We start from the raw sequence: 12108 nt of genomic DNA, 5'->3' as shown, positions 1-12108 counted from the left end.
AACAATGAAAAATGAGTAATTGTATCATTATTTACCTTACTTCACGTTACCTCATAGTTTGACATCCATGCAATCCTTTGTTGAGTACGTTGAAGTGACAGAGTTGCTGAATCATTTTCTTTCAAAACTGCTGAAAAATTACAACCAGGTGTTTCTGTAATTTAAGCGGTTGTAGGAGCATAATCCTCTAAATTTCCAGGTATTAAGGAAAGCTCTTCAATTTCATTCTCAAATAGGAATGGGGTACGCTGCTGCATATTCCAATTCCAAGTAGTTTTGTCATCAAAAACAACATCTCGACTGATCACAATCTCTTCTGTTTGTGGATTAAATAATTTAAATGCCTTGGATGTTTCACTAACATCAAGAAATACACATTTTTCAGTTTTATCATTGAGCTTCTTCCTTTTTCTCATCTGGGACATGCGCTTATGCAATGCACCCAAAAGTTCGAAAGTGATCTAAAATAGGCCTTTTTCAACTCCACACCTCCTCTGGAGTCATGTTCTTAGCTGAAAAATGTAGGACTTCTATTCATGACGTGAATTCTCCAAGATATCGCTTCTGGGAAAAAAAACCTTTTTATTCTTCCAATTTCCAGCAAACTCTGAACAATATTATGGATGGTTCTATTTTTCCTCTCCAAAACACTATTTTGTTGTGTTGTATAAGATGTTGTAAGCTCTTTTCTAATGCCATCAGATTTACAAAAATCATTAAAAACTTTAGAGCAATACTCGTCACAACGATCCGTCTGAAGAGTGTTAATTTTTTTTCCAGTCTCATTTTCTACATGAACCTTGAAGCTTTTAAATGCTTTAAAAGCCTCAGAATTTTTATGTAAAAAAGAAACCCATCTTTTTCGAGAAAAATCATTAGTAAACGTAATAAAATATCATTTACCTCCATTATAAACCGCTTTGATTGGTCCACAAATGTCTGAAAGTATTAGCTCCAAACATCATTAGCTTTCCACAACTTTCCTTTTGGAAATTGAGAACGTTGTTTTTTTCCAACAACACATTCCTCACAAACATGCGATGGAATTGTAATTTTAGGAAGGCCTATAATCATATTTTTTTTGGTGGAGAACTTATAATCGTTCAAAATCCAAATGACCATATCTAAAATGCCACAACCATGACGGATTTGTAACTTCTGCTTTCAAACAACAGTGACTATTATGTATCTTCAACAAAAACACCTGTTTGAACTCATTTTCACAAAAGCAATAGCTCCTCTAATAGGATTATAAATCTCACATGCACCTTTCTCAATAGTTATAACATATCCTTTTTCTTGATATTGACAAAGAATTAGCAGTTTGCTTTTCAAAGCAGGAACATAAAGCACATTTGAGATTCTTTCTTGAAAACCATTCTTGGTTCTAATCTTAATGTCACCCTTCCCAATTGCACTCGCAGTGGAAAAATCGCCAAAACTAATTGTTGAACGAAGGTCTTCATTCAAAGAAGAAAAATAACACCTACTTTCACACATGTGATTACTACAGCCAGTATCCAAATACCAAAAATTTTGTTCAGGTTACTTCTCTCCTTGGACTGTCATCAACAATGTCTCAATTTCGTTACTTTCAGCGAAATTTGACTTCTCATCGTTGTCATATTAGGCAGCCTGATATATCATTCAGACTTATATCGACCAAATTTATGACATCGATAGCATTCTACTTTGAATTTGTCAAAATTCCTTCCTCTGCCTTTACGGTGGTCATCACTAGCTCCAAAATTTTTGTTGTCGTCTTTGTTGCCTTCATCTATATAACCTCGATCTCCTCTTCCTATTCCTCGACCTATACCCCTTCCCTCTAAAATTTGAGAAATGAGTATTAGTAGAAGCCTACAAAGCCTTCTATTTAGAAGATGAACTATGGTTCATGTTTTGATCATGTACAAATAAGGAACTTTGCAACTCGTCAAGCGATAACTCGTCTATATCTTTTGAACTATCAATGGAGAAAATGACATAATCATACTTCGGCGTGAGGAAGCGTAATATTTTTTCCACAATTGTGACATCACTCATTTTTCACCATGATATCGCATTTTGTTGCTAATCTCTATTGTTCTAGCACATTAACTCATTACAGACACTCCTTCCTTCATCTACAACATCTTGAAATGTCTTCTCAAGGTTTGAAACTGTGCACACTTCACTCAGTACCTTGTTAATTTTTTTCATCGAATCCCAAATATCCTTAGAAGTTTCTTTGCAAAGAATAGTTTCTAGGAAGGGACGATCGATAACTTGAAAGATATAGTTCCTTAACTCCAAATCTTTGTACTTTCTTGCTTCGAACTCCATCTTTTGAGCATTTGTTAATGCTTTGCCTTCCGCCGGAGCTACGATTCCGTTCTCGACAATAGGCCAATATTTCTTTGACTGCAAGAAGTTGTCCATCAGCATAGTCCAATAGTCATAGTGACCATCAAAACGCGGAATAGTTGCTTGTAATTGCTCTCTGAAGCCATAAGCTAGTAATATTACTCTATATATTTTTTTTCTTGTTGGATCTAATTTGGCTCTGATGCCACTATAGCAAAAACAGATTCAAGAAGGAAAAATAGCAAAAGAGAGACAGTAAATGTACAAAGAAATTCGCTTGACTGTTATTCTTCAATGCTGCTACTGCAGTCTTTTTTTTTTTATATAGAAATAAGAAAAACAGACTTGGACTAAAAGTTTGGAATTCGATTACAAATCTTTCTCCTGAAAACTAGCAACAACCCACGTATTAAAACCAACTTCCTAAAGACCATGACAATCCTATTAGATAGGAGTCTTATTTACTATCAACTCTTAGTTAACTAGCAGGACTCTTTTAATACTAACACAAATTTTCTTTTGCAGATAAATGGCTTCTTTTGCTTCTGCATCGTCTTTCACTCTCTCAATATGTTTGATTAAAATTGCACCTCAGAGGTTTGAATTTCGTATTTTACCAAGTTGATACCCTTTCCTCTCGCCTACAAGAAAGTAACTTAGTGTCTTAACGCATGTCAATAATCCTATCCTTTGTGGCATAGAAGTCAATGGACAGTTATCAAGTACCAGATTCCGGCGACTACCAAGCTTGGTTATTTTTATCGGCAAACAAGAAAGTGACTGGCAATTATATAGATCAAGAGCTGCAGATTTTGAAGCTTGCACAGCCTCTTTGGAAGACTACAAATTTTAATACCAGACAGGTCAAGGTATCTTAAATGTACTAGATGTCCAATGGAAGACGATAACTCTTCGAATTCTGAGTCACTTAGATTAAGTACCCTTAACGATACAAACCTATTAAAGAGCGAAGGAGAGTAAGAAGACACCACTTAGAAGAAACCAATGGACATAATATCTTTGTAATCTGTTGCACCATGGAGGTGTAAATTTCGTAGTTCACCAAGTTGATAATATTTCCTCTCACCTACAACAAAGTAACTTAGTGTCTTAAGGCATGTAAATAATTCTATTCTTTGTGGTATAGATGTCAATGAACAGTGATCAAGTAAATAATCCGCAGACTACCAAGCTTGTTAATTTGTTTCGGCAAACAAGAATGTGACTGGCAATTATATAGACCAAGAGTCTGCAGATTTTGAAGCTTGCATAACCTCTTTGGAAGACTACAAATTTTATTACCAGACAGGTCAAGGTAACTTAAATGTACTAGATCTCCAACGGACGACGATAGCTGTTTGAATTCTGAGTTACTTAGATTAGGCACCCTTAATGAGACAAAGCTATTAAAGAGCGAAAGAGAGTAAGAAGAAAACAATTCGTAGAAACAAATGGACATCATATCTTTGTAATCTGTTACAATGAATATCATATCTTCATCATCTTTTACATTTATTTTGCGGATACTTCTTGATGCGCTTGCTGAAAACATAGATGTAGCCAAATAATGTATGAGATCATGCATGTTGAAATAAGTTTTACGAGAGTTGACTTCAATCTACTGGAAGAAATACCTCAAGTATAATTCATTCCATACTTCATTCCCCACATCCTCTATCATCATATGTCCTTTTGATAAAAGAAAATTGTGTGCCATCCAAAGAGTGATGAGATATTCCTTTTCTATTTTGGTATATCCTGAGAAGACAGCGCGATATGCAAAACATTGTCTCAAATCAAGTGGATGATGATGATAACTCAGCCTCAGGGCAGGCAAAAAGGAATTTTCATCTTAAGGTAAATTCCAAATCTCAGTATCTCTCACATGTTCCGATTCACTTTCTTCCCTCTTAAAGCGTAAAAAACCTCCAAGAGTCTTGGCTGCTAGAGGAAAACCCCCACATTTCTTCAAAATATCCTTTCTGATTTCCATATGTTTAGGACTTGTTTCAGTTTGGTGGACAAATGCACGTTGCTTGAACAACAACTAATAATCTTCCAGAGAAAAAATTGATAACTAATATAGTTTCAAAGTTCCTATAATTGACCCAATCTTTTAAACAGGAGTAGTAACTAGAATTGAAACACCACTTTCTCCAATCATTAATACGGCTCTAACATTAGCCCAATTTTCGTGATCTTCATTCCAAACATCATCCAAAACAAGAAAGTATCTTTTTCCATTAAATAACTCCTGAAGCTTTTCTGAAGGGGAGCCATGTCCATGACACCCAGTGACTTTGCTTCAATATATTCTACAATTACCTTAATAAACCTCTTCACATTAAAATCATCTGAAACACAAACCCATATATTTAGATTGAAATACTCAGTAACTCTCTGATCATTGAAGACCATTTATGCTAGAATCATCTTTCCTAGTCCCCCCATACAAACTATTGGGAGTACTGGAATTTCTTCGAAATCACAAACATTGTTTATCAAGATTCTCAATATTTCATCCCCCTCGTTGTGTAACAATCCTAAAAAAATGAATCGGATAAATACTTAAAGTGATTTATTTATTAATTAAAATCTATCCACTAAGGGTAAAATGGTCATTTCACGTATTAATTAAAATAAATCAGATTTTTGGTTATGAATTATTAATTATTAAATTAAATTGACTAAGTCTTGCAAACTATCATAGTTTTAAGGGGGAACTATCTCACACAAACTATCTCACACACCTAAACCTCGCTCTCCCTCATCCATTTTGATTTCTTTGCTGCAAAAAAAGAAAAAAAAATAAAAAACAATCAAAAGTTCACGACACTCAAAGAACTTACAAAAAAAATATAAAAGCAAGAAAGAGAACTTAAGAAAGGAAAAGTTTGCATCATCCTCTCGACGGGTTTGGGTTTAAGGTTTAGGGGAGGTTTTGGGCAGCACTTGGAAGGTGTGGAAAGCAACTGAAAGGTATGAGTTTTCTCTCTTGGAACCTTTTATCAAAGATAAATTTCTTTCTACAAAATTCAACGTATGAAACTACGGTTCTTCCCTTTATTGCTGAACCGCTTATCCCTAGTCTCATTCTGATTTAAATCTAAATTAGTTTAGAAATCATGTTGGTATGGTTGCGGGTAGCTATGTGTGAAATATGGTGTTCCTTATGATTTCATGTTTGAAAATAGTAAGCATGTTCAATCATGTAAACCGAAAATGATGTGGTGCAATGTGTAAATTTTTTGTTGTTGTTCTCCATTTGAAGTCTTAAAATGGCTTGTTTTATGATAGGAAATATGATGTATAAGGTGTGTAAATTGTTGTGTTAAATGAAGTGCAAGGTGGCTGATATTAAGTGAAAAATTCTAAGAAAAAACAACAAGGAATCTAAACCTAAGAATGTGTTAAACGAATTGTGAAAGTACCTCAAAACGAACATATGGATGTTGTTAAATAAAGGCTAGAAAATTTAATAAAATATCTAGCACCTGGTGATGGAATTTTCGGCAAGAATACTTGAGGTTAAGAGGTTTAAAAATATATTTAAAACATGTGTGTGGTTAGTGGTGATTGAATCCAAGACCTCACTATATGAAAGCTGAAAAAGAAAAATAATTGAGAGGTGCGAGATTCGAACCCACAACCTCTCGGCCAAACAAGAGAGTAAAGAGAAATTTTAAAAAATAATAAAAATAATGAGAGAAGTGGGATTCGAACCCACCACCTCTTGGCAGAATGAGAAGTTAAGGAGAAAATGTAAATTAAACTAAGATGAGGCAGTGGGGATTCGAAACCACAACCTCTTTAAAGGATGAGAGAGTTAGGAGAAAAATAAAGAAGAAAATAAATGTGGAGAGTGGGGATTGAAACCGCAATCTCCTGCATAGGTGAGAAAGTTAAGAGATAAACTAAAAGAAAAATAATGAGCTTGTGGGGGGTTGAACCCACAACCTCCTTGCCTTAAAAAAAGAAGAAGAGGAGAACAAGAAATAAATAATATGGGTTTGATTGGAATCGAACTAGGGTCTCCCAAATCTGAAAAAATGCAATTATCAGGTTTAAAATAAGATTAAGTATTGTTCAAGAGATTCAAAATCGGGTTCTCTTGCCCAATTCCATATAGACACATAAGTCATACATAAACAAATATTTAATGAATGTTGTCTCTAAAGATCAAAATCAATACCTTGGCATAAACATAAGATACATAAGTCTTGTACTACAAAATCTTTGTAAGAATGTGTCACTTAATAAACTATGAATTAAGCCTCATGGATTGTATGTATAGACCCATAAGTCTAGCACACAATTAAAAATAAGTGAACCTATGATGTATGTAATGAAATGATGAAACCTTGGAAGGGTAAAGTGTGAAGGTAACATACACTAAATGGCCAAGTGCATTGTCATATGACGAAATGAACAATGAAGTGATGAAACCCTAGAAGGGTTAAGTAAAAGTGTTAAACTCACTAAATGACCAAGTGCGTTTGCATATGATGAAATGAACATTCACGTTCAAAAAAGGGTGAGTAATTATGATGAGTAAATGTGTTAATGCTAATGAATGTGGTGACAACATGATATGATGCTAATTTAAAAGATGAGACCAATCTCAAATGAGCCTAAGTAAATGTTACGAAAACATACTCACCGATAAGAGTGTAAAGTTAATGAAGAGACCAGTCTCTATGAACACTCTAATGAACGTATTGAGATAACACACTTAATACTAATGATAAGATGAGAAATCACCTATTGAGCTATGATGTCCTCATACTAGAAGCAAACATCCATGATGTATGAGTTTTAATGTAATGGAACTTTATACAGAGCACTGATAGGCTATCGATGAGCGGTGATGCCTTCTTTATGGAAGGGCGAAGGTTCACGTGACTCTCATGAGATGAAAATGTCCGTCTTATCAGGTATGGGTCTCCATGCATATCCTAGTCTTTGAACCTATACTACCAATATTGGGATCTGGCGGGGTTAAATTCCCATATTTGGTAGCATGTTACTGAGTCACTTTAGCCGGTGATTCCACCTCTTTTTGGTATGGGGGAGACCCTGGATTTCATGATGCTCACATGATCTATGTTGGTTAAAGTTAATGTTTCCTACGAAAGATGGAGGATAGCCTCAAAAGATGCATATAATGATATGCATGATACCAAAGGTGTTAAGATAGGATAACCAAACGGTGAATTATCTACAAGTAATGACATTAGGTCATTCTTGGTCATTGCACAACTAACCTGATGAAATTAGTAAAATACATCCTAGGTACAACTGGTGTTTACACTGGGCCATGAATGAAATGAAATGGAGTACGTATGAATGAACAAAGTAGACTCTGTGTTTGCTTAACCAGACTCCCTAGTTGAGGTCCCATATGTTGATCCCTCATTTCTGGAAAGTCTTCATGTTAAGTCCATGATTCCAAGTTCTCATGGCATATGAATGAATGATATGAAAGATGGTATGTTCTTTATGTGATATGATATGTGAAATATGTTATATGTTGTTTGCAAAATGATAAGTTTAATGAGGTATGATACACTCATGGCATGACTTTCCAAATCCAAATTTGGCAGGTCCATTGACTTTTCTTATCCAAATTTTGAAAGTTCAATAACTTTCCTAATCTCAATTTGGCAAGTCCACTAACATGACATTCCATAATTTTGTTGTTAGGAAAGATCTACTGTTGATTATGCATGTCTTTGGTGTGTGCTTGCATATGCCTATAGTTAGTACAAGTGTGAACTAATTCCATACAAATATCTACTTTTAGGTACAGGCAGAGGTGGACGTTAGATTTTAAAGTACGACGTTGTAGCTATCCGGGCGTGGAGCTTTCACGGCTGTGTAGTGTTATTGTCTAGATAAGATGTAGGATTTAACTAGTGGAGCATGTAAACTAGTATTTCATTTCCCATTTCATTTCAGACTTTGTATTGGTGCTATTTTGGCAAGTACACATTTAATGAAGCTACAAACTATTTCTTTCATTTGATTATCTCTATATTAGATGGTTGATTTGTGAGCGCCTATAATGTTTAGTTTAAATATTTAATAGTAAAGTAAGAAGACAAAAATTTCAAATTTCCACTAAAATTAATCTAGTTTAAGTAAGAATAACGTACGTAGGCTTGTCTGCGACCTCTGAAAGGTCAACGACGCCGGTCTCGTCTGGGGTCTAGACTCCAATTGTGACAATGTTGGTAGTAAAGCCCTAAGTTAAATTTTGTTGATAATGAGTTGACATCAACCACATTGAGTAGTTTCTATGTCATGGTAGTTAAGTGCACCACTATCCTAGGTAAGAGATTGCATGATGCGTAGGAAAAGTTTCCCTTCTTCTGATCTTATCGTGCTTTTCCTAATGTATGTATTCTTGGTGTTATGAACGTTTCTATCATGAATCCTTGTTGTTTTCAGAGAATAAACACTTGGAGAACTAAGTGTCTGAGGAGGGGAGAAGAAAAGGTAGTGGTAACAAGTATCCACCCTAGACTCCAACTGAAGGAGTTTCCATGCCAGTCAACCCAGCTGGGTTGACTGATGTGGAGGTTAGGGCATCTCTAACCCACATGGCACATGCCATTATGATGCAGGCTTAGGCTATGACTGCCCAAGTCAACCGGCAGGATGTTCAGAGTGAGAACCTACCGGTTCACAGCATAGCTGAAAGACTATGAGATTTCACAAGGATGAATCCTCCTATATCCACAGGGGCTAAGACACCACAGGATCCTCAAGAGATTGTATATGAGGTGCATAAGATCCTTGTGGCTATGGGGTACACTAATATTAAGAAGGCGGAGTTCGCTTCCTACAAGCTCAAGGATATTTCAAAAACTTTGTACAAGATATAAAAAGATAGTTGTGTCTTAGGTGGAGTGCGTGTCACATAGGAGCTGTTCAAGACAACATTTCTGGAGAGATTCTTCCCCAGAGAGATGAGGGAGGCCAAGGTTGAGGAGTTCATCAACCTTAAACAAGGCACTTTGACGGTCGGGGGAGTATTCTATAAAGTTGTTTAAGCTACCAAGGTATGTTACTTTCCCTATTTTTAATAGCAAGAATGGGGAGAACACTGAACTTTGTTAAAATCATCCAAATATGTTACTTCCCCGGTTTCTAACAGCAGGGATGAGATGAGCAGAATCCTCACAGGAATCAACGGAGACATGGAGGAGGCGTGTACGTCTGCGATGCTCCGTTATAATATGGACCTTTAATGGTTAATGGTGCATGCCCACCAGGTAGAGGACAACCGCAACAGAAGAGGCGTTAGTGATGTTAGGAGTCCTACGCCTCAAGATCAGGCACGTTCCAGCCATGGAGGCAACATTATTGGCGTCCGTGAGCAGCCAAGGTTCAAGAAGGGGCAATAGAGTTCTTGGAATTCTAATCCTCAGAGGAGTACAATACCTAGAGGAGGCAGACTTGAACCCAAGAGGGGCGATGGAAGTTAGATGCAACGTCCAAAGAAGAAATGTGCTACATGTGGCCGAGCTCACAATGGAGAGTGCAGACAGGGTACTAATGTCTGCTTTGGTTGTGGTAAGAGTGGACACATGGTCAGAGATTGTCTAAAACACAGAGGTCAGGCTAGAGGTAATGCTCACCCTAGGCCTAAACCACAGAGTGCAGAAGCAGCCGAGCCTCCCAAAAGGAACATATTATATGCCTTGAAGGGCAGGGATGAGCAGGAGAAGTCCGATGATGTGGTCACATGTATAATGCAAGTATTCCTAACTTCTGCTTATGCTCTATTGTATCCAGGGTCTACGCTTTTATTTGTGACTCCACTCTTTTCCCTTACTTTTGAAATACAACCTGAAGTTCTGCATGATCCTATAGTGGTTAGTACACCTTTAGGAGTAAATGTCAGAGATGATAGGGTATACAAGGATTGATCCATAGTTGTAAGTGGTAAGACTATGTGTCCAAACATCATTAAGTTACCCATGCATGATTTTGATATTAGTCTTGGCATGGACTTGCTTCTCAGTTGTTATGCTTTCTTGGACTGTCATAGTAGAGTGGTGAGATTTACCTTCCCTGATGAAGAAGAGTTAGTCAGGGAGGGGTACAATTTGAGTCATCCTAATCCGTTGATTTTAAATATTAAGGCATATAAAATGATGTCCAAGGGGTTACTATATCATCTTGTGAGTGTTAGTGATTTAGATCATGACATTCTTTTCATAGACTCAGTGCCCGTAGTGAATGAGTACCTAGATTTGTTTCCTGAAGATTTGCCTGGAGTCCCTCCCCTTCGAGAGATTGAATTTGGTATGAATTTAGATCCCGATGCTAAACAAATCCGCATTCCTCCTTATAAAATGGCTCAATCAAAACTCAAAGAGTTGAAGCTGCAGTTAAAGGATCTCACTTATAAGTGTTTAATTTAGTCGAGCATATCCCCGTGGTGCGCTCCAGTGTTGTTTGTAAAGAAAAAAAAATGGGACCTTTAGAATGTGTATCGATTGTCGGCATGTCAACAAAGTCACTATAAAGAACAAGTATCCACTTCCCTAAATCGATTATTTGTTCGATCACCTCCAAAGGTCTTGTTTCTTCTATAAGATTGATCTTCGTTCAGGGTATCATCAGCATAGGGTTAGGGATGGAGATATCCCAAAAACAACATTTTTGTAACCGTCATGGTCATTATAAGGTCTTGGTTATGTCATTTGGTCTCACGAATGCACCTGCTGCATTTACAGATCTCATGAATGGAGTCTTCCTTGAATTCCTTGACTCTTTTATCATAATATTCATTAATGACATTCTCATCTACTTTAAGATGAAGGAAGAGAATGAACAACATCTGAGACTAACCTTGTAGGTACTTAGACAACATCAGTTGTATGCCAACTAAGCAAGGTGAATCTGGCTTAGATCTGTGACCTTCGTGTGCCATGTTGTGTTCGATCAAGGAGTAGAAGTGGACACTAGAAAGACTGAAGCTGTTAAGAACTGGCCAAAGCCTCTTACTCCAACCATTATCCGTAGCTTTGTGGGATTGGCTGGTTACTACTGCAAGTTTGTGGAGGGATTTTCTTCCATTACTCCCACACTTATAACTTTGAAAAATAATAAAACCATGTTTGAATGGACGGATAATTGTCAGAAGACTTTTCACGAGCTCAAGGACATACTCACTTCAGCCCTGTTGCATACTCAGCCTAAGAGTGGCAGGAATTACACTGTCTGTTGTGATGCATCTAGAGTATAGTTTGGGATGTGTTCTTATTCAGGTTGGTAAGGTGATATCTATGCTTCTAGATAGCTCAAGGTTCATGAAAAGAATTATTCCACTCATGACTTGGAATTGGTAGGTGTGGTGTTTGCATTGAAGTTGTGGAGGCCTTATCTGTATGGAGTGCATGTGGATGTGTGCACGGATCATAAGAGCCTGTAGTACTTGGTCACATAGTCACATAGAGGGAGTTGAATCTATGTCAGTGCAGATGGTTGGAGCTGTTAAAGGATTATGACAAGAATGTGCACTACCATCCATGTAAGGCTAATGTTGTGGCTGATGCTTTGAGTAGGATGATCATGGGGAGCACAAACCACATTGAGGACGAGAAGAAGGAGTTTGCAAAAGAGGTACACAGACTGGCCAGATTGGGTGTGAGGTTGCTTGACTCTACTATTGGGGGTTTTTCAGTTCACCCTAGTTTTGAATAATCCATGATAATTGAAGTCAAGAAGGGTCAGCATCTTTATCCTATG

General features: G+C 36.9%; 1 protein-coding gene and 1 pseudogene across 1 annotated transcript; one reads left to right on the top strand and one right to left on the bottom strand.

The window, feature by feature from the left end:
- Positions 1–2088: 2088 nt before the first annotated feature.
- Positions 2089–5121, bottom strand: LOC101262748 (putative disease resistance protein RGA3; annotated as a pseudogene).
- A 4715-nt stretch (positions 5122–9836) lies between these two features.
- LOC138338575 (uncharacterized) lies at positions 9837–10280 on the top strand. The gene has a single exon (XM_069289551.1). It carries the CDS (start codon positions 9837–9839, stop codon positions 10278–10280), a length of 444 nt encoding a protein of 147 aa, XP_069145652.1.
- The last annotated feature ends 1828 nt before the right edge of the window (positions 10281–12108 follow it).

This window comes from Solanum lycopersicum, chromosome 9 (genome assembly GCF_036512215.1).
Source record: "Solanum lycopersicum chromosome 9, SLM_r2.1".
Taxonomy (NCBI): Eukaryota; Viridiplantae; Streptophyta; class Magnoliopsida; order Solanales; family Solanaceae; genus Solanum; species Solanum lycopersicum.
This window is presented reverse-complemented; position numbering and strand designations above follow the sequence as displayed.